General features: G+C 46.4%; 1 protein-coding gene across 2 annotated transcripts in view; it reads left to right on the top strand.

The window, feature by feature from the left end:
• The window catches only part of LOC144683449 (tyrosine-protein phosphatase non-receptor type 22-like), a 98,208-nt gene extending 79,598 nt beyond the window's left edge, over nt 1-18,610 (top strand). The window contains exons 18-22 of one of the 2 annotated variants that reach the window (XM_078546475.1): nt 869-907; nt 2,404-2,498; nt 8,096-8,126; nt 9,863-9,943; nt 17,866-18,610. In XM_078546475.1, the coding sequence (XP_078402601.1) occupies nt 869-907; nt 2,404-2,498; nt 8,096-8,126; nt 9,863-9,943; nt 17,866-17,927 (308 nt within the window). In that variant the 3' untranslated portion in view covers nt 17,928-18,610. Of the gene's footprint in view, nt 1-868; nt 908-2,403; nt 2,508-8,095; nt 8,127-9,862; nt 9,944-17,865 lie in introns of both variants that reach the window. The other variant, XM_078546476.1, reaches the window with a different exon arrangement.
• Nucleotides 18,611-20,936: the final 2,326 nt, after the last annotated feature.

The raw sequence follows: 20,936 nt of genomic DNA, 5'->3' as shown, positions 1-20,936 counted from the left end.
TAAGTCTTCAGAGTCATAGAGTCATTAGGGCACAGAAGGAGACCATGTAGCCCATTGGACCATTCTGGTAACCATACCGTTATTTTTAATAACTATTAACAACACCATTAATTTTAGTAACTGTGTTAGTGACTTTTTAAGTTATGATTTGGGAATTTTTGGGCAATTTACCCACAGATTGGATTAGGAGGAAAGAGAAACTTCTATGTTGGATTTTTTTTTAAAGTCTATACGATTCAGACGAGTTTCTCTGATCAAGCAGAGCGAGAGGGACAATCGTAGCCCCTTGCAAACCTGCAACCTCTACCACCCAGAAGGACAATGGCACCAGTCGCATGGGAACATCACCACCTGCAAGTTCCCCTCTGAGTCCCTCACGATCCTGACTTGGAACTATATCACCATTCCTTGCTGTCTCTAGACCAAAATCCTGGAACTCCCTCCCGGCACTATGGTTGTACCAACACCACACAGACTGCAGTGGTTCACAAAGGTGACTCCGCACCACCTTCTCGAGGGCGATTAGGGGTGTGCAACAGATGGCAGTGTTGCTAGTGATGCCCACATCCCAGGAATTAATTTTTCAAAATATGATATGTCACGATTGATGTATTTTTGGAGTTTTAAGGACATTTGTTCTAGTTGTCAGTCACATGAATTGAGAATTCAATTGTCTTGAATCTATTTTGTATTGCTGCTCTTTGCAGCTCTCCCCAGTATTAATTGTTAGATGATCAAATATTTTGGAGAGGGATAGTGGACTGGATGAGGTGGGGCCCTTATGGAAGATCAGCTAATATCTAGCAAGATCTGGTGATACAGATTTATGTTATTTTGCCAATTTACTCAGACTTTATCTCTCCCATAGAAAGAAAGTGTGACTCATTATCACTTCCAAATTCAATCAGTGAGTATTATTCTCTCTCCTTTTGTGTGTCCTCCCAACACCCTGAAATAAAAGTTGGCAGTGCCCAATCACCATGTTTCAGACTCACTCCCTGTGCTACAGAATAAAACCAGGCAGACCACCCGGCATTGACCTAGGCACTGGAAATGACAATAGTATAACCAGCCCTATTGACCCTGCAAAGTCCTCCTTACTGACATCTGGAAACTTGTGCCAAAGTTGGAAGAGTTGTCCCACAGATTAGTCAAGCAAATGTTTGACAGTCATACTTAATGAATCATACCTTACAACAATGTCCTGGATTCCTCCATCACCATCCCAGAGGTGGCGGCACAGTGCTGTACAGTCGGGAGGGAGTTGCCCTGGGAGTCCTCAACATTGTCTCCGGACCCCGTGAAGTCTCATGGCATCAAGTCAAACATGGGCAACGAAACCTCCTGCTGATTGTCGTGTACCACACCCACCACCACCACCCCCACCCCCACCCTACCTCAGCTGATGAATCTGTATTTCTAAAAAAATTCTTTCCTGGGAATTGGGCATCACTGGCAATGCCAACATTTGCTGCCCATCCCTAACTGCCTTTGAACTAAGTGGCCTGCTAGGCCATTTCAGAGAGTATTTAAGAGTCAACCACATTGCTGTGTGCTTGAAGTCACATGTCGGCCAGACCAGGTAAGGATGGCAGATTTCCTTCTCTAAAGGGCATTAGTGAACCAGATGGGTTTTTATGACAATAAATGATAGTTTCATGGTCACTATTACTGAGGTTGGTTTTATATTCCAGATTTGTATTAAAATTCCACCAGCTGCGTATTTAAACCTGTGTCCCCAGGCGATTAGCCTGGGCCTCTGGAATACTAGTCCAGTGGTATTACTACTACGCCACCACTCCTCCATGTTGAACACGACTTGGAAGAGGCACTGAGGGTAGCAAGGGCGCAGAATATATTCTAGGTCAGGGACTTCATTGTGCATCACCAAGAGTATCTTAATAGCACCACTACTGACTGAGCTGGCCAAGTTGGTAGGGGTATCATCTCAAGGGGAGGGGTTTAGGGTTGTGGTTGTGGGGTGGGGGAGGGGAGGTGTACTGACTGCAAGCACCAACCATATTTGTGCTACATATTTGGGGAGGGACCACTGACTGAATTCCCCCCTCACTCTGTGGGCTTGCTGGCATGATATGAACTCTATAACAGAACTGTCCTCTCTGAAATTCTCCAACTAGCCCTGTGTTTCCAATGGATTTTATTTCTCAGTAAATTAATTTTTACAGTGTAAAGAAACTAGATAAATACACAGTGCGCAGTTGTCAAATGGCTTTAATCAGTCAGGAAAATTCATATTCTAGTGATTCCCTGGTTATGTGTCTTTGTATATGGTGTCTCCCAGTATTTCCCTGGTGTGTGAACTGGTCATTCCAGCTGATTCCTGGTTATGACTTGCTGCCTCCTTGTTTCTTAAGTGTGATTGGTTCTTCATTTCACCTCCAGCTTTGCCACAGTCTGCCTCCAGACCACCTTCATCACCTGAGACCGACAATTCCAGATCATCAGCTGATTCCAACAAGCCCTTTTCAAGGAGCAAGGTGAGGAAGGTTTGTCTGTCCCGTGACCGAGTTTAATCTTTGTCTGTAGATGGCATCAGTACTGAGTATATAAATCAATTACAGTAAAGGATTTTATTTTCTATGTCCTTTGTTGAGGCTTTGCTTTAAAAAGGATTTTGTGGCAACAAACTGCACTTGGGAAGTGGTTTGGGGAACTGTTTCCATGTTGTACATGGTGAGAAATCAGAAATAACTTTGAATCATATGGAACGCACAGCGCAGAAACAGGCCATTTGGCCCAACTGGTCCGTGCAGGTGTTTATGTTACATGCCAGCCTCCTCCCACCCCTGTCCAACTCACCCTAAGAACATATCCTCCTATTCCTTTCTCCCACACGTGTATCCAGCTTCCCGTTAAACACTTCTCTATTGTTAGCCTCAACAACTCCCACTTAGCGAGTTTCACATCCTTAACTTAACCAAACGGCTATTGCCCTGCCCTGAGCCCCTCATGCTGTCAAACTCAGCAACCTCTCCCCAGCCAGTCAACTCAGTGACATTCCCTGGCCATGACTAAGTTTGAACTAAGACAGTTTTTATAAAAGAAACAAAGGAGTAAAATTTTGCTTCAGAAACTCTTCATTTAAAGTCTGGTTTGTGGGTGTGGTGACACTGTAAAGTTTGCAATGTTCATAACATTTCCTCTTCCACAGAGCTTTGTACAGAATCTTACCTCACTATTGTACGGTAGTGTGTTGTAGTAAGTTACTAAACTCATAACTGAGAGAATGTACTTCAAATCCTATCATGCCAGTTTTAAAAATCTGGAATAAGCCTTTTCACTCGTGTCCTTTAGGGAAGGAAACCTGCCGTCCTTACCCAGTTTGAGCCCATGGGTGACAGCAACCAAACCAACATGGTCGACTCTTAACTACTGTCTGGCCTAATTGTGTTAAGCTTGAAGAAGAAGGCTCTATCAAAGAGCTGGCAGAGGTACATTAGGCTGAATGGCCTCCTGAGCTATATCATTCAATGATTCCAAGGCCCATCACCACCTAGACACCAGAGAGGGCCAATATATGCTGGCCTTTCCAGTAACGCCCCAACCTGAGAATTCTCAAACTGCTGTGGTGGGATTTGAACTCCTATTCACTGGAACGCTTACGCTTACCATACCCCACCGCCACGGCAGGATTTCTGAGTCTGGTTGCCAACTCTGGTTGGGTTTATTCCTGGAGGCTGAAATCCCACCCTTAAATCACCGTGTCCCTACATTCACACCATTGGTCCATCCTCCATATGCACTGCCCTCCCACAACCAATTGGGAATAGGCTTCTTGTTACCCAAATCGGATTAATCCAGACAATGAAAATGGCTTTTTCCCTCATTTCCAATAATCTTACAACAAGTAAATGAAACTGTTCAAAGAGGGAGAAAAAAACATATTTTTGAATGACTCTGTGATTTTTCTCCTTGGGATTTGTTCCCAGCAGTCTCCTGGAGATGAATCTTCAATCCTGGAGGATTGGTGATCCTACCTCCTGAGAAACGAGAGGACTGGGAGCTCCTGAGTTAAGCAGCAAAACCTGAGCAGGGAGACAAAGTCCTGCTAAGCCTTTTGAAATCCACTCCTGATGGGCAAAATCGTCCCAGATTTGCACTAAGTGGGGTAGCGGGCGGGTAAAACGACGTTTTACCCACCGGCCACAATGGCGGCTTCTCACGCCATAAACCCGCCACATTAATTATGTAGTCCCGGGATACACGCAGTTACCATGGCGAGCGGGTTCCAATAGCCTGCCACGCTGTCACCTCACCGCTTCATCAGGCACCACATTTAAAGTACAGCCCCGCTCAGTGTTTCCAGCCCAGGACTGCAGCAAAGAAGAGGGCAGCCCTCGAGCACCTTTTGGGACTGTGGAGGCCCCGCTGTGATGTCCTCTACCCCCTGCTCTGACCACAGGAGGAGCAGCTACATTACCACTTCAGCTCAGTAGGCGGTGGCAGTGGTGATCGGTGCCAATGTTGAACAGAAGAGGTCGGCCATCCAATGCAGGTGGAGAATGAATGACCTCATCAGTGCAGCCAGGGTATGGCGACCATCTCATCACTTTAAACTCACACACTCACATGCCCATCACACATTCACTGGCATCTCACTCACTGCCAGCTCAAGGGACATCACCATCCACTCTCTCACACACACCCTCACGTCTCCATCTGGCCTCATCTCCTCTGGAGGCTGCCTCCTCAGCCCTCACCGTCTTGAGGCCACTTGCACAGATCAACATGTGCCCCCACACACACCCTGGGATACCCTCCTTCCCCAGTACAGCCCTCGTCCTGCAATCCCTTCCCTTCCTGAGTCCACCTCTCCCCTTTCCCCAAGCAAGAACTTGCCCTGCAGCCATTGAAAAGACACCCACCCATATGGCTGGTCTGGTAGGTAGAGGCCTGCCCTATCCTACCTGCCCTAAAAATGATGTGGTGCTGTCTGTGAAGCCTGGCGCTGATGACTGTGAATGCTGACTGAAGCAAGGTCGGCACACCAATCTGGGAGTCCCAAGCAAACTGCAGCTCGCCAAGTGCACAGCTTACATATGTTGTTGTGAAACAGGTTGGCGTGTTTTCCCGCCGATGTGGGCGGACGATCCAGGCGGGGAGGATGAGTCCAGCGGGCTGGCCTTATAATGATATTACAATGAGCTTCTCCACGTCCAATGGCAGGAAACGTGGGCGGGTGAAGAGAATGATCACAAACTAGTTTCACAAAGTCGTGAAGCCGATTTTTGGCCTTCTCGCCATACTGTCCACTCACGCCACCGTGCCTTACACCGGTGGGCATGGAAAATCCCAGCCATCTGGTGCCCAGTCTATGCTAAATTGCCTGATTTAAGTTGTGGGGGGAGGGGGGTGAGATGTGCAGATGAGGACATGGAGCACTATAATTGGACTCAGTACCCTGGTTTAAGGTAGGGAGCTTTTTTTTATTCTGGGCATCACTGGCAAGGCCAGCATTTGTTGCCCATCCCTAAATAACCTTTGCCAGGTCATCTCAGATGGTAGTTAAGAGTCAAATGTGGGTCTGGAGTCACATGTAGGCCAGACCAGGCAAGGATGGCAGATTTCCTTCCCTAAAGGGAATTAGTGAACCAGATGGGTTTTTACAACAATCGATGATAGTTTCATGGTCATCATTACTGGGACTAGCATTGAATTTCAGATTTATTAATTGAATTTAAATTTCACCAGCTGCTGTGGTGGGATTTGAACCAAAGACCCAGAGTATGGGTCTGGGCCTCTGGAGTACCAGTCCAGTGGCATTACCACTATGCTACTGTCTCCCCCTGAGAATGTAAAAGAGTGGGGAGGAGAACGAGCCAGGATTCCTGCTGCTGCTGCAGTGATCCATGTTGGCAGTGAGAGCCCATGAGAAAGATCAGGGCCAGCTGAGAAGCTTCCCATAGCTGAACAGCCAACCAACCTAGGGTAACAGAGGAAGATCCCGTTGTTCGGTGACACCTACACTTCAGGGCAGGAGGGACAGAAAAATCGTAATTTTTTTTTTAGGAAAGCACAGAGTTAACATTTCAGGTCAATGACCTTTCATCACAACTGAAAAATGTTAAAGTTTAATTTCGAGATTAGAAATTCTCTGACTTCATTCCATTCTGAGGAAGGCCATCTACCTGAAAAGTTAGCTGTTTCTCTCTCTCTACCGAGGCTGCCAGATCTGCTGAGTATTTATAGAATCACAGAATATTACAGCACAAAAGGGGCCATTCAGCCTATCCTTTGCTAGCTCTTTGAAAGAGCTATCTAATTAGTTCCATTCCCCTTGCTCTTACCCCATTGCCCTGGCATTGTTTTTCCTTCAAATATTTATCCAATTCCCTTTTGAAAGTTACTATTGAATCTGCTTCCACTGCCCTTTTCAGGCAGCACGTTTCAGATCACAACAACTCTCTGTGTTTCGTTCATTCTATAAACTGTATGTGAGGAAATTTATAGTTCCAGCAGGCGGCATCTGTATAAGAGGAATATGTTCCACTCCCATGAGTTGTGGCCTAAAAAGTGGAGGAGGCCATTCAGCCCCTCGAGCCTATTCTGCCATTCAGTGAGATTGTAGCTGATCTGCACAATTCCATTCGCCTGCCTTTGCTCCATGTCCCTTGATAATTTTCCAAATGTAAATCTAAACCTTGGTCTTGAAAGTTTCAGACTTTTGTGGGAGGGAGTTCTAGAGTTCCACTACCCTTTGTGTGAAGAAGTGCTTCCTGACATCACCCCTGAATAGCCTAATTTAAGATTATGACTCCTTCTGGATTCCCTCGCCAGAGGAAATATTTTCCCTCTCTATTCACCCTATCAAAACCCTTTCTCATTTTAACACCTTAATCAAATTACACCTGTAAATTACTGCCAACATCAATAGTCAGTGAGGTTCCTCTGCCCTCCATTTAACCTCCCAAACGGCACTGTGGGTGTACCTACACCACATGGACTGCAGCGGTTCAAGAAGGCAGCTCACCACCACCTTCTTCAAGGGAAACTAGGGATGGACAGTAAATGCTGGCCCAGCCAGTGACGCCCACATCCCATGAATGAATAAAAAAGAACCTGTTAAACCAGCACCCTTGTTAAGAGGCAAGCAACCAAACACCCTAGATAAAAGCAAAATACTGCAGATGCTGGAAATCTAGAACAAAAACAAAAATATCTGGAAAAACTCAACTGGTCTGACAGCATCTGCGGAAAGGGATACAGTTGACGTTTCGAAGTCCGTATGACCCTTCATCAGAACTAAGACATATAGAAATGAGATGAAGTATAAGCTGGTAGAGGGGGGGTGGGTGGGACAGGTAGAGCTCGATAGGGGGCCAGTGATAGGTGGAGGCCACGAGATTACCAAAGATGTCATAGACAAAAGGACAAGGGGATATTGACGGTAGTGATATTATCTAAAGGATGTTCTAATGGGGACATTAAGGGTAGAAAGCAGGACGAGCAAGTGGCAGATGGCCCTAGTGGGGGTGGGTGGGGGGAAGGGATCGAAATGGGCTAAAAGGTGGAGATGAAACAATAGATCGAAATAAATTTAAAAATAGGTGGGAAAAGAAAAATATATTTGTAAAAGAATTATAAATTATTGGAAAACGGGGGATCGGAAAGGGGGTGGGGATGGAGGAGAGAGTTCATGATCTGAAATTGTTGAACTCAATGTTCAGTCCGGAAGATTGTAAAGTGCCTAGTCGGAAGATGAGGTGCTGTTCCTCCAGTTTGCGTTGAGCTTCACTGGAACATTGCAGCAGGCCAAGGATGGACATGTGGGCCTGAGAGCAGGGTGGAGTGTTGAAATGGCAAGCGACAGAGAGGTCTGGGTCATGCTTGCAGACAAACACCCTACGTACGCGCTGAACATTTTGAATACAAACTAATTTTCAGTTCTCACTCCAGTGAAGGAGTATAGAGGGTTACAGATTGTTGCTTTGCTCCCTAGGATTAGCTTCTCTAACTGCTGTTGTTGGGGACAATGATTGAAATGACAATAAATCAGGAATCATTCATAGCATCGCACCAGCCTTTTTAAAGAACCTATTTATGATTCTGTCTCTCTCTTTCTGACTGTTTGCAGAGTTTGAAAATTCTACGGAATATGAAGAAGAGTAAGTGAAATTATGTTTGGAATAAAATTAATAATGGTGTCATTGAGATATAGTATCATGGAATTATACAGCTAAGAGGCCATTTGGCCCATCATGGCTGCGCCAGCTTTTTGAAAGAACTATTCAATTAGTCCCCCTCCCCTGCTCTTTCACCATTGTCCTGCAAAAGTTTTCCTTTCCAAGTATTTATCAAGGTAATATAATTTTAACTGTCCAAGACAGCAGGAGCTGACAGAACATCTGACATGCTCACTTTGGATGTGTCACTGTACATCTGAAATCAGGGTTAATCTGAACCTACCCCACTGTCTATTTAACATTCTATCTTGATGGAAGGTTGGTAGCTGTCTAGCCTGTGTGTGGCCAATGTTAGCTGTTCATTCAGGCAGAAGTTTGTGCAAACTGGCTGCTTTGTTTGCAGTGGCTCAGAATCACTCTTACCTCTGAGTCAGAAGGTTGTGGGTTCAAGTGCCACTCCAGAGACTTGAACACAGAAATCCAGGCTGACACTTCCAGTGCAGTGCTGAGGGACTGCTGCACTGTTGGAGATACTGTCTTTAAGAGGAGACAGTAAACTATAAGGCCCCATCTGCCTGCTCAGGTGGGTGTAAATGATCACACAGCACTATTTGGAGCAGAGCAGGGTAGTTTTCCCCATTGTCCAGGCCAATATTTATTTTTCAATCAACATCATAAAAAAAAACAGATTGTCTGGACGTTATCGCATTGCTGTTTGTGGGAGCTTGCTGTGCACAACTTGGCTGCCGTGTTTCCTTCGTTACAACAGCGACTACACTTTAATAACTTTGTTGGTTGTAAAGCCCTTTGCGATGCCCTGAGCTTTTGAAAGGGTGCCGATCCCCGCTTTCGAAACGGGCTGCACCACCATTTTATGTGGGCGGGCCAATTAAGGCCCGCCCAGCGTGACGTCCGGCGGGAAGCGCTATGCGCTTCCTGTGTGGGCAGGGGGATTCCCTAAAGAGTGCACATCTCCCTGAGGCTAAGTGCGCTTTGAAAAATATTAAAAATAGAAAAAAAAAATCCCTAACATGTCCCACTCATGTGACAATGTCACAATAAAAAACTTTATTAGAATTTTTATAACGCTGCATAAAACCTCATCCCGCTGGTGGATGAGGTTTCATGTTTTCTCTAGTTCCCGCCGGGGCTCCTGGCCTGCCCACCAACCTTAAGGTTAGACGGGCAGGTCCTTTAATTGTTTAAATGATCCTGTCAATGGCCTCAATTGGCCATTGACAGGTCAGCGGGCCCACAGCTGATTTTGTTGTGCCCCCGCCTTCCTGAAAATTTAAATAGGGCGCGGTGACGTCGGGGGTTCTGCCCAACGTCATCCTACGTCATTTTACACGTCGGCGAGTGGGACCCGCCCCCTGCTCGCCGACGGCAAAATACTGCCCATGGTGTCTCACACAAAATAAAGTGCATTAATGCAAGTGTGACTTCCTATGGTATACATAAAACAGATCCAGCAACATTCTGTGATCTACCAGCTTCTGTAGCTGGGAATTATTCAGAACATATAAATGCAGTGTTTCTTTAAAAGATCAGTCACTAATTCATTTTGTAAAAGACTTTATTGATCCGACTGTAAGACGCAAGTTTTTTTTCAGCCTTTTAACTAAAAATTTAAACTTGCCAAAAGGGACATTGCAACCAAGCCAATGGAACGTGTGGTTAATGCTTCTATACACATGTGTCTCTCTCTCTCTCTGCAGCTATAACCAGTGTCCCCGCAATGTCCAGGTCTCCAGAGACTGAACCAAACACAGAACATACTCGTTCCTTTCTGAATTTTGGTGAGTTTGTGTTTACTGAAGCTGATATTTGGCATCTTTCTGGTTGGTTGTGGCACCTGTTTATTACAAAAATTGTCTGAAACACTCTAACTGTTACGATCCGGTTAGGGACCCTTAACATTTAAAGAAGAAATCCAAGCACCCAGCAATTAACCGACAGAACTACACCACAGGATTTCACATTTTTAAACAAAACCTATCAAAAAGAACTAAACAAAGTAAGCACTATTAACTTAACACTGTAGCTTATAAAGACTTAGGCTATAAACTCAGTTCTACTTTTTACTTCCCCTCAAGAGTTCTCACATTTTATGAAATCTTTAATGTTCATTCACTTTTCCTGGAACCAACTCAAAAGGTATATCACTTCTCTTCAGAATTCGCTCTGATTTCTCTTTAGCGTTGTGGTTTTTTTGCCAAGGTACAGGATTTCATGGGAGTTCTTCCATTAGCTTTTGGCTAAGTGACCGTCCAATTTCTTTCCTGAGCTCTCAACTCTGGATTCCGCAGCTCCAGCCCGGGCCTCCCCGTGACTCCTGAGCAGTGGTTTCAAACATCAGAAAACACCCTTGGTTTCCTATAGCCCGTTGCTATGCTTCCAGACTGTAACCAAGCTGATTACTTCCAGAACACCAAACGGCAACAAAGTTAACTGCCTTTGCTGAGTGAATTACTGTAGATGTCTTCCCTTAGCTTCCAGCTAAACAAATCCTCCAGTTGTTTAACCCCCTTTCCAATTTTGTTTATACTGAATAGCAGCTCCAATCGCAGGGCTGTGTCATGGATGATAGATCTAGCATTTACTCTACTTCAGTGTAGGTCTGACTTTATCTCTCGACTTCCAAGGAGCTACAAGCTACATAAGATCCAAAGCTGACCCAGTCTTTTAGCTGTTTCCCTCAACCAATCTTGCCTGCTGCCTATGCCCTAACTGAATTTACAAAGATAAACTCAGAACAAAGAATCTCACTAAGCTCCACCCAGCTCCATGCTAATGTGGCACACATGGCCTGTTCCCAGGTAGAAGTGCAAATTAACTACCTTTTAATTCCAAAGGTTTTCTTAATTCTGGGAGACCGCGTGAATAACTTATATCCTTTACTGGAATAACTGCAAATGTCATGTCTCCAGTTCTTTAGCTAAACAAGGCCACCTGACATTTTATAACTCTCGCCTTTTTACTCTGACTTTATCCAGTTAGCACAAGTTACCTTTTGAATTGTAATTATCTTAAATCTGTGGGTTTACCAGCCTCTCGGTATTTATCAAGGTTTTTTTTCCCACTGAATTTACATTTAACAATCAATTTCTAAAACTAAAAAGATGTACTTCTAAAACGTATGAACCATGACATTATGCATATGTAACAAATGGAACATAATTAAATGTTTATGGGATTTGCAAATGCCATCTGATTCTAGACAAAAAAACTTTAAAAACCATTCATTGGTACTTAGAAATGAGCATATTGCACATTTTAAAAAATTTAAAACATTTAAATCATTAATTCTCAGGGTGTGGACATCTCTGGCAAGTCCAGCTTTTTAAAGCCATTCTTAATTGCCCTTCTTGAGCTCTGAAGAAGAGTCATAAGGACTCGAAACGTTAACTCTGTTCTTTTTCTCCACAGATGCTGTTCGACCTGCTGAGTTTTTTTCAGCATTTTCTGTTTTTGTTAAAGGATTCCATATGCCTTCTTAGCCACCCTACTGACCTGCTCTGCTACCTTCAGGGACCTGTGGACATTCTCTCACTCCAAGGCCCCTCACTTCCTCTACACCTCTCAGTACCCTCCCATTTATTGTGTAATCCTTTGCTTTGTTTGATCTCACACTTCTCTGGGTTGAATTCCATTTGCCTATCTGCTCCCCTAACTATCGAAACACCTATCACTATGGTTCTTCCAATCTTCCTGGTAGCCCCTGGTGCAGCTGAGCCACCCCTGGTGCCATGGACTTGGGTCTGGCTGCACTTCCCAGGTGAACCATCACTCTCAGCAGTATTCAGAACTGATATATCCCTGCAATTTAGAAAGTTAAGGGTGATTTGATGGAAGTTGTCAGGATATTCAGGAAAGATATAGGGTAAATAGAGAGAAACTATTTCCTCTGGTTGGGGAGTCTAGGATTAGGGAGAACTGTGTAAAAATTGGAGTCAGACCTTCCAGAAGTGAAATTAAAAAACACGTCTACATGCAAGGGTGGTAGGTGTTTGGAACACTCTTCTGCCAACATCATTAATGCTAGATCAGTTGCTAATTTTAAAATGAGATTGATAGATTTCTGTTATCCAAAGCTACTAAGGGAGATGAGGCAAAGGCGGGTATATGGAGTTGTGTTGCAGATCTGCCATGATCTCATAGAATGTTGGAACAGGTGCAAGTAGCTGAATAGCCTCCTCATGTTACTATATTGTGACCCCTGTGTTGCTGACCTACAGTGGCCCAGTTCATCGCTGCCTCAAATGTAAACTTTTCATCCTTATGGATTTATCATCTCCCTATCTCATTACCTCCTCCAGCCCTACAACAGATCAAGAACCCTACACTCCTCCAACTCAGGCCTCTTGTGCTTTCCCCATTCCAACTTTGGCAGCTATACTTTCAGCTGCACGAACCCTGAGCCCTGGAATTCCATCCATAAATCTTTCCATTTCACCGCTTCTCTCTCCTCCTTTAAGATGCCTTTTAAAACTTACCGCTTTGTTCAACTTTATGGTCACCTGTCCTTATGTGACATTATGGCAATCGAGGCATTCAAAAGGGAGCTGGATTGTTATCTAAAAAGGAAGAATGTGCAGGGTTATGGGGAGAAGGTGGGGGAATGATACCAGGTAAATTATTCGTTCAGAGAGCCAATGTGGAGAATATGGGCTGAATGGCCTCCTTCAGCGCTGTAACAATTCTGGGGATGTGGTTTATGTGATGAACTCCTGAGTGCTTTGGGAAGCTTTACGATGATAAAGGGGCTATATAGATGTAAGGTGTTGTTGAAATATATATGCCTGCATATTGGTTGAGTGTTGCATTTGATGAACATGGATTGTGATTTCTAACGGCTGGAATCAGTGAGACACAAATATAAAAGAAAAGGACAAAGGGAGACCAGATGCACAGCAGTTTCTCAAATTCAAAGTCAACGTTCCCTTCTTGTTCCTTTCTTTGCATTAAATGCAGAATAACATTGTACATATACAGTCATAACTTAAAGAAAGAGTTCTTAGTCATTTTGGGGAACTTTCTCCTGGATCTGTGTAGTCCTATTTCTCACATTCGCTTGAAGTCTGTAAGCCAGGTAGGGGCTATTTTGTTCCAGCATCAACTGGGGAAGCTTTGAGCCAGGAATTTCAAGAGGACGGAGATCATGAATGCAAATAAACTCAGTTCCTCCAATGGATCTGATCATAGGTCAAGTTTAGTTTTCCACCTATTAGGTCTGTGCCTGCGATCCTAGTATCAAAAGCCTTTATTCCATAATGTTATAGAATCTTACCATGCACAGCAGGCAATGGATCATCAGTATCAACTTACAGAGTATACTCGTGTAAAAGCCGAATTTTTTGAGTCCAATTTTTTACGCCAAAAGTCATGGGGTCAACTTTTACACGGGTAATGCTTTTGAGAGGTTGACGTATGTGCTTGATCTGGACCCAAGTGAAATCCAAGAAATACCTTAATGAACCATAGTAATTAATGGTAAGTAATTAATAATAACAACATCGTTTGTCGTACATAGGCTGGAATTTTCTGGCCACCTTGGCATCGGGCGTCATGACGGGCAGTGTGGGGGGACAATATGTTGAGAAGGCCAAAAACCAGTTTCACACCGGCGTGAAAGCACAGCGGGATCATCTGATGGTGTCTGCCATGGCGGAACGCCAATCCCGCTGGAGGCCAGTGCGAACCTGCTCTGCGTCCCACTAATGGGATGCAAGGTAAGGCCCGACCAAAATTGTCCCCCACCCCCACGCCAGATTTACCGATATGCTGGCGGGAAAATACGCCGGCCCAGAACACGTCTGCACACGTGCAGAAGTCGGGACTTACAGTGAGGGCCTTGCTCAGATCGCGGACATCCGAGGAGCAGAAGATGCTGGAGCCCTACAGCTACCGGACCCTGGAGGAACGCGCGCATCGCGTGCTGGGTGGATCCTCATGGACGTGGCTCTGCCTCCAAGCATCTCACGGAAGGTGGGAGGTCTCTGCTGATGTCTCGGATCTGCTTCAGAGCGTCATGGTCTTGGCCATGGGCTGCTACGGATGATCGGTGAGTGGGTGGCGGGGGAAGAGGAAGGTCCAGCTGTGAGTGGGAGAGGGAGGTCAGGGTTTGATTGGGAGAGTAAGGTTGACCGGGAGGGTGAGATTGGGAGCGGGGGGAATCAAAGGTGTCGGGGAGGCGGGTTGGGAGTACGGGGGAGGAGGGTGTAATGGGGGGAAAATGCGGTAAGTAGAGAGGCAGGTATGTGGGGTGGGGGGGGGTGGTGAAAGGTTAAGGGAAGTTCGGTCGGAGGAAGGGGTCCAGGGATGAGGAAGGAGTCCGAGAGAAGGAAGGAGTTCGTAGGGGGGAAGAAGTAAGGGTTGAGGAGGGATTAAGGGTGGAGGAGGGGAAGGGATTAGTGTCCCAGGTGAACATGCAGGAAGGGGAGTCAATGACTGCGTCCTGGGGAGTGAACGGAGGGTGGGCGTGGTAGGAGGGAATGGTGAGGAGAGGGAGCAGAAGGGGGGAGGCGGGTAGCAGTAGAAGGGTCAGCAAGGGTGTTGATGGAGACTCAGAGGCAGACACAAACCCTGGGGGTGGGAAGGAGGTGGTCGGGGAGGTCAATACGGATGGGGGTGGGATTTTCAGGAAGGTAGGGAATGCGCAAATTCACCTGCACATCGTGGAAAGAAAAGAGTTCTGGTTGGTAAATGACAGTGGGGAGGTGGAATGTGATGCCAGGGGGTTGACAGTGATGCGGGTAAGGATATGGGGGATTGGGTAGGGGAAAGGATGGGGGAGCTGAGCAGAAACGTGATGAGTACCATTTTTCTCAAATCGAAAGTGAGCAGAGCCGCAGGATGGGTGGGTACAGGTGCTGCATGGGAGTGTGATCCGTGGGTGGGCGGAGATGCAGGTCAGCTCAGATAGACAACTGAAAGTGAACCCCAGCAGGCAGCACTGAAAATGCTCAGGGCAGTGAGGTGAGTGTGATGGATGAAGGCTCCTCGTGCGTGGGAGAGTGTTTGCATGAGGCTCCGAAAGGCCCTGCCACACACACACCCCTCCCTCCAGAATCACTCATGGTCCGGCTGTGTGCAGCTGAACTGCTAGTGGGGAGTGAATATATTTTCAGATTATAAATTGACAAAATGTGTTCGCCTGTGCATCCACTTGTGATCAGAAATTCTTAACTTTTCTAGGCCTACCACTTCTTCTAGGTGCTGCCCTGACATCTACAGCAGGGGTGGAGACAGCCTGTGCAATGGTTGGCCCTGTTGCCTCTGATGACTTTGGAGTGCGTCCTCTGGAGAGCCGAGGCCTTGTGGGCCCCGACTTGCTTTGACTGTCCCCTGTGGGCCAGTTGCTCCCTCTGCGGTGACAGAGGACGAGGCTGAGGGGGTCACAGGCAAAGGGGACACGGAGGGAGCAGACTGTCTCTGAGATTCCTGAGTGGATGACCCAGGGGTGTCCAGCTGCCTATCCTCCTCCTTCTGGGTGCCCGAGGGCGCCGAGCTGACTCCTTGAGGGGAAGGAGCACCTGGAGGGACGTTGTGCCTCATTTCCCTCTCACGTTACCACTGCAGGAACTCACCCGTGGCTACTGCGATGGAGTGCAGGTCTGCACACATCTCCGCATTCTGCTGGACCAGGGTCTCCATGGCATCCGCCATCCTTCCCATTGAGATCTCCATGCGCACACATGTGGGCACCACTACATTAGAGAGCAGGCGGACGCACTCCTCTGACTCGCGAGCCACTCTGTTAAGGGCTTCCAACAGCTCTGCGTGATGTTCCCCCGCCTTCTGCTGACTCTCCACGATGAGTTGGAAGACCGAATCCAGAGGCTCATCATCTGACTCTGACCTCTTCCTGATAGCCTGACAGCTGCCTCTTCCCCAGTCCTCTGAGTGCCGGGAAGCTCGGTTGAACCTGCCTTCTCCTCCTGCTGCAGACACGTGTCTATGCGGTGACTGCAAGATTATGATTAGATCTAGGTCCCACCAAGGTGAGTGTCTCTGCGCTGGTGGAAGGTGTGGGTAAGCGCTGTGATAGGTCTTCCAGGCTGCTTATTTCCAGCTCTTCAATGGAAATGGTGTCCTCTTGGCTGAGGGTGTGGACGTGAATGGAGCTGAGGGACTGGCTGGTTGAGGATGTCGGTCGCTTGGCAGAGCTCCCTGTGAACCAAAGTAGAGATAATTAGTACTGGCCAGCAGAGACAAAAGCAGGAGAGAGAGCACTCACATTTGCGTTGAGAGAGGGATGATGAGGTGCAGGATCCTCACGTAGGTGTTCGCCGCTGACCTCACTATTGCCGCAGGCACGGTTCACATCCTCACCAGTCAGTGCAATGGCACGCTCTTCAAAGTGAGTGAGGGGCCTAATGTGGGCCACTCCACCCCTCCCTGTCTGGAACCTCTCCCTGCTGTTGTGAGCCAGATTCTCCTGCATTAAAAAAAGATGGAGAGAGTGTGAGCAGGACACATGGCACTGTGTGGAATGTTTGTGTGGTGCGTGGAGCCATGGATGGGATGAGGATGCGAGCTCCAGAGGGTATGAGCCTGATGGAGATGTGTGTGAGAGTTAGTGGTGTTGTCACTTGCGGTGTGAGATCCCTGTGGATGTGTGATGGGTTTGTGAGTGTGTGAGTTGAGAGTGATGAGGTGGTTGACTTACCCTGGTGGAATGGATGAGACCATTCATCCTCTTCCTGCACTGGATGGCTGACCTCCTCTGAGATCCAGTAGTGCTGACCACCACTGCCGCCGTCTCCCAGGCCGGATTGATTGCTCAGGTGGACTTCCTGCGGCCAGAGTGGAGGTAGAGGACATGGTGGCAGAGTTCCACTACGCCCAGCAGGTGGCCCAGAGAGGCATCACTAAATTTTGGGGGCTGATGTCTTCTTTGCTTTTGGAGCCATCTGTTGCCTGGAGCAGTCCTGGTCTACAGACATGAAGAAGGCTGCACTCTGGTGTGCTTTACATATGGCGCCCAGAGCGAGGAAGCACTGAGGTCACAGCGTGGCAAGCAAATCCGAGCCCCCCCCGCCAGCGATCCAGAGTGTTCCCCGTCGCATTATTAATGAGGCTGGGAATGGGATGAAAAACCACCATTGTGGCCGGCAGGTAAAATGTCCTTTTTCCCACCCGCTTATCGCACTTTGTGCAAATTTGGGACGATTTCACCCATAATCTGATCGCTTTAATAATTTGAATAAATAAAAACAAAACTTAAACATTTAAATGTTTTGAGCATTTATTTACCAGTATTCAGTTTCATTAGTATTTGTGCATTTACGATGAACTTGAATCATTCACATCTCCAGGTTCTACTTCGGTTCTGAAATTCTTTGGTTTTGGTCCCTGGAAAAACTAGGGTCGATTTTCACATGAGGTTTATGTAAAATTACATTTTTTTTTAAGACCAAAATCATGGTCAACTTTTACATGAGATTGGCTTTTACGCATGTATATACCATGTTGATTGTTACCCAGAGGGAGTGGTGAGAATGTGGAACTGTACCACTTGCAAGTAGTTGAAGCAAAGATCCAGTCAAGAAGGATCTTGATAAACACATGAGGGAGAAAGGAATAGAAGGACATGTTGATAGGGTGGGATGAAGTAGAATGGGAGGGGGTTCTTGTGGAGTATAAATACTAGCATGGAGCAGTTGGGCAGAATGGCCTGTCCCTGTGCTATAAATATTTTGTAATTTATTTATTGTAGGATTCAAGTGCCGCTTTGCGAAACCCAAAGGACCAAGAAATCCTCCTGCAGACTGGGTCTGAAGCGGCCCTTGTTGTGGGGGATCCTCTCGCACCCTGAAATCAGACGGGACAAGGTGCGATTGCTGGGACCGGGCTCCGTCTTCTGATTCACTTCATCGGAAGCGCCATCTCCTGGCAGATGCGTAATTCCCCTCGCACAGAGGCAGAGAGATTCCTCCTCTCCCCTGCACAACGGGCAAAGCAGAAGTGAGATTGCATCCTCTCGAAACTGCACGTTTCCAAGCTTTGCTTCACCGTAGCATCATTCAGGAGCTTCCGAAAGAAGGGAAGGACTTTGTGACATTTTATGAAAAGAGGAATTCCACCCCTGTCCTCGGATATGACTCACTGACGCTCAATTTCAAGAACATCAGGACTACATTCAGACCTACTTACATATTTGAATCTCATAAACTTTTAAATCGTTGCACCTTTTTAAAGATCTGAAGCTCAATTTTGCTCTTCTCTGTAGAAAAATCGTTCTTGCATGATGGGGGAAAATAATCATTCACACACCGATTTGGTGTGTTTGGTGTTTCTGTGTGTGTGTGTGTACGTTGTGTAAGGCAGCGACGGGGTGATTGCTGGGCTGACAGTTGAAGGCTTAAATCATTCCTGTTGGATGGCACCAAGTCTTTGCCCACCATTTGTACATTTTCAGTGGGCTTGGGGATGAATTTGTAATAAATATATTTGAAACCTAAGGGCATCGGTAAAGGTTTCCTGTGATTTGTATTTTCATTGGGATCTTTCTTTTGTTTAAAGCAACTAACAGCAACAGAGCACATCCAGTATAATATGTGGGGGGGGGGGGTGGAGGAGAAGGGGGGGTGGGGAGGGGAATGTGAACAGAATGATTCCAATGCAGTAGTGGGGCAAGTGTGCACAGAGTGGATTTTTTTTCTAATTCTGTTACAGGACATGAGTTTCACTGAACAAAAACTCAGCACGTCTGGCAGCATCGGCGGAGAAGAAAAGAGTTGACGTTTCGAGCCTGCTGAGTTTTTCCAGGCAATTCTGTTTTTGTTTTGGATTTCCAGCATCCGCAGTAGTTTTTTTGTTTTTATCATGAATGTCACTGGCTAGGCCAGCATTTATTGCCCCATGAGAAAGGGGTGAGCTGCCTTCTTGAACCGCTGCACTCCATGTGGTGTAGGTACAACCATACTGCAGTTAGGGAGGGAGTTCCAGGATTTTGACCCAGCAATAGTGAAGGAACGGTGATATAATTCCAAGTCAGGGTGGTGAGTGGCTTGGAGGGGAATTTCCAGGTGGTGGTGTTCCCATGTGTCTGCTGCCCTTGTCCTTCTAGATGGTAGTGATAGGTTTGGAAGGTGCTGCCTAAGGAGCCTTGGTGAGTTGCTGCAGTGAATACTGCTGCCCCTGTGCGTCGGTGGAGGGAGTGAGTGCTTGTGGATGGGGTGCCAATCAAGGGGGCTGCTTTGTCCTGGATGGTGTCTTGAGTGTTGTTGGAACTGCACTCATTTAGGCAAGTGGGGAGTATTCCATCACACTCCTGACTTGTGCCTTGTAGATGGTGGATAGGCTTTGGAGAGTCAGGGGGTGAGTTATTCATCGCAAGATTCATAGCCTCTGACCTACTCTTATAGCCACAGTATTTACATGGCTAGTCCAGTTCAGTTTCTGGTCAATGGTAACCCCCAGGATGTTGATAGTGGGGGATTCAGTGATGGTAATGCCACTGAATGTCAAGGGGCGATGGTTAGATTCTCTCTTGTTGGAGATGGTCATTGCCTGGCACTTGTGTGGCAGGCATATTACTTGCCACTTGTCAGCCCATGCCCGAATGTTGTCCAGGTCTTGCTGCATTTGGACATGGACTGCCTCAGTGTAGTCGTTGGCAGGTGGGGAAGAATGCAAATTGAATGAATCCGGTATAGTAGTGGGGAGGAGGGGTGGGTGGCAAGGAGGGATCAACAATAGATCGCAGGCTATTTTGACTGTCAGGACAATGAGAATTGAATCTAATATCTGAAATGTAACTTTATGTTCCTAATCATCATAGAGAGTGTTTCAGAATGGAGAAAATATCTGATTTTTACTTCTGATATCTGGGACCATGCTTGTAAGACATATCAAAAAGAAAAATCATTCAACGGATGTAAGACGAATTCACATTCACAGACGAATTTGAACTCTTCAAATCAATGTATAAGATGCCTGTTGGGTTTGATGTGATGGTGAATAGTTCAGCTGTGGATATAATGCAGTGGGTTATCTGGTCACTAGATGGAGCCAACATAACATAAAAACTTTGCTGTACAGTGTGTAGTGGGAACATTGGATTGGAACAGACAAATAATTAAACAGGCCTCGGGCTCACAAACTGTTAATTCATTTTTAATTCCCGGTTTCATGTTGCCTCTTTATACTAAACACACAAAATTGCTTTTCAAGTGAATGTTTAGTGTGCTGACAATGCCACCGCTTCACTATCTCTCTCAACTCCTCCACTGTTGCTAAATGATCAGACTGCTTATCCAACATCCAGCAAAGTGAGCAAATAATTAACTCCAATTGAATATTGGGCAGACTGAAGCCATTATTTTTGGTCCCTGCTCCAAATCCTGTTCCCTAGCTACTGACTCCATCTCTCTCCCTGGCAATTGCCTGAGATTAAGCCAGTCTTTTTGTAACCTTGGTGTCACATTTGATCCTGAGAGATGGATTTCCGACCTCAGGGTCCCACATTCTAACCTCTGTAAACTTGAGGTTATCCAAAAGTCGGCTGCTCCTGTCTTAACTTGCAGCAAGTCCCATTCCCCTATCACCCCAGTGCTCACTGACCTACATTGGCTCCTGGTCAAGCAACGACTTGATTTTAGAATTCTCATTCATTTTCAAATGCCTCCATAGCCTTGCCTCTCCCAATATCTGTAATCCCCTCCAATCCCACAAAGCTCTGAGACATCTGCACTCCTCTAACTCTAGCTTCTTTCTTTCATTCGTTCACGGGGGCATCGTTGGCTGGGCCAGCATTTATTGCCCATCCCTAATTACCCTTGAGTA

This window comes from Cetorhinus maximus, chromosome 8, assembly GCF_964194155.1.
Source record: "Cetorhinus maximus chromosome 8, sCetMax3.hap1.1, whole genome shotgun sequence".
NCBI classification, from domain to species: domain Eukaryota; kingdom Metazoa; phylum Chordata; class Chondrichthyes; order Lamniformes; family Cetorhinidae; genus Cetorhinus; species Cetorhinus maximus.
Note: the sequence above shows the minus strand (reverse complement) of the source record. Positions and strands in the feature narration are given on the sequence as shown.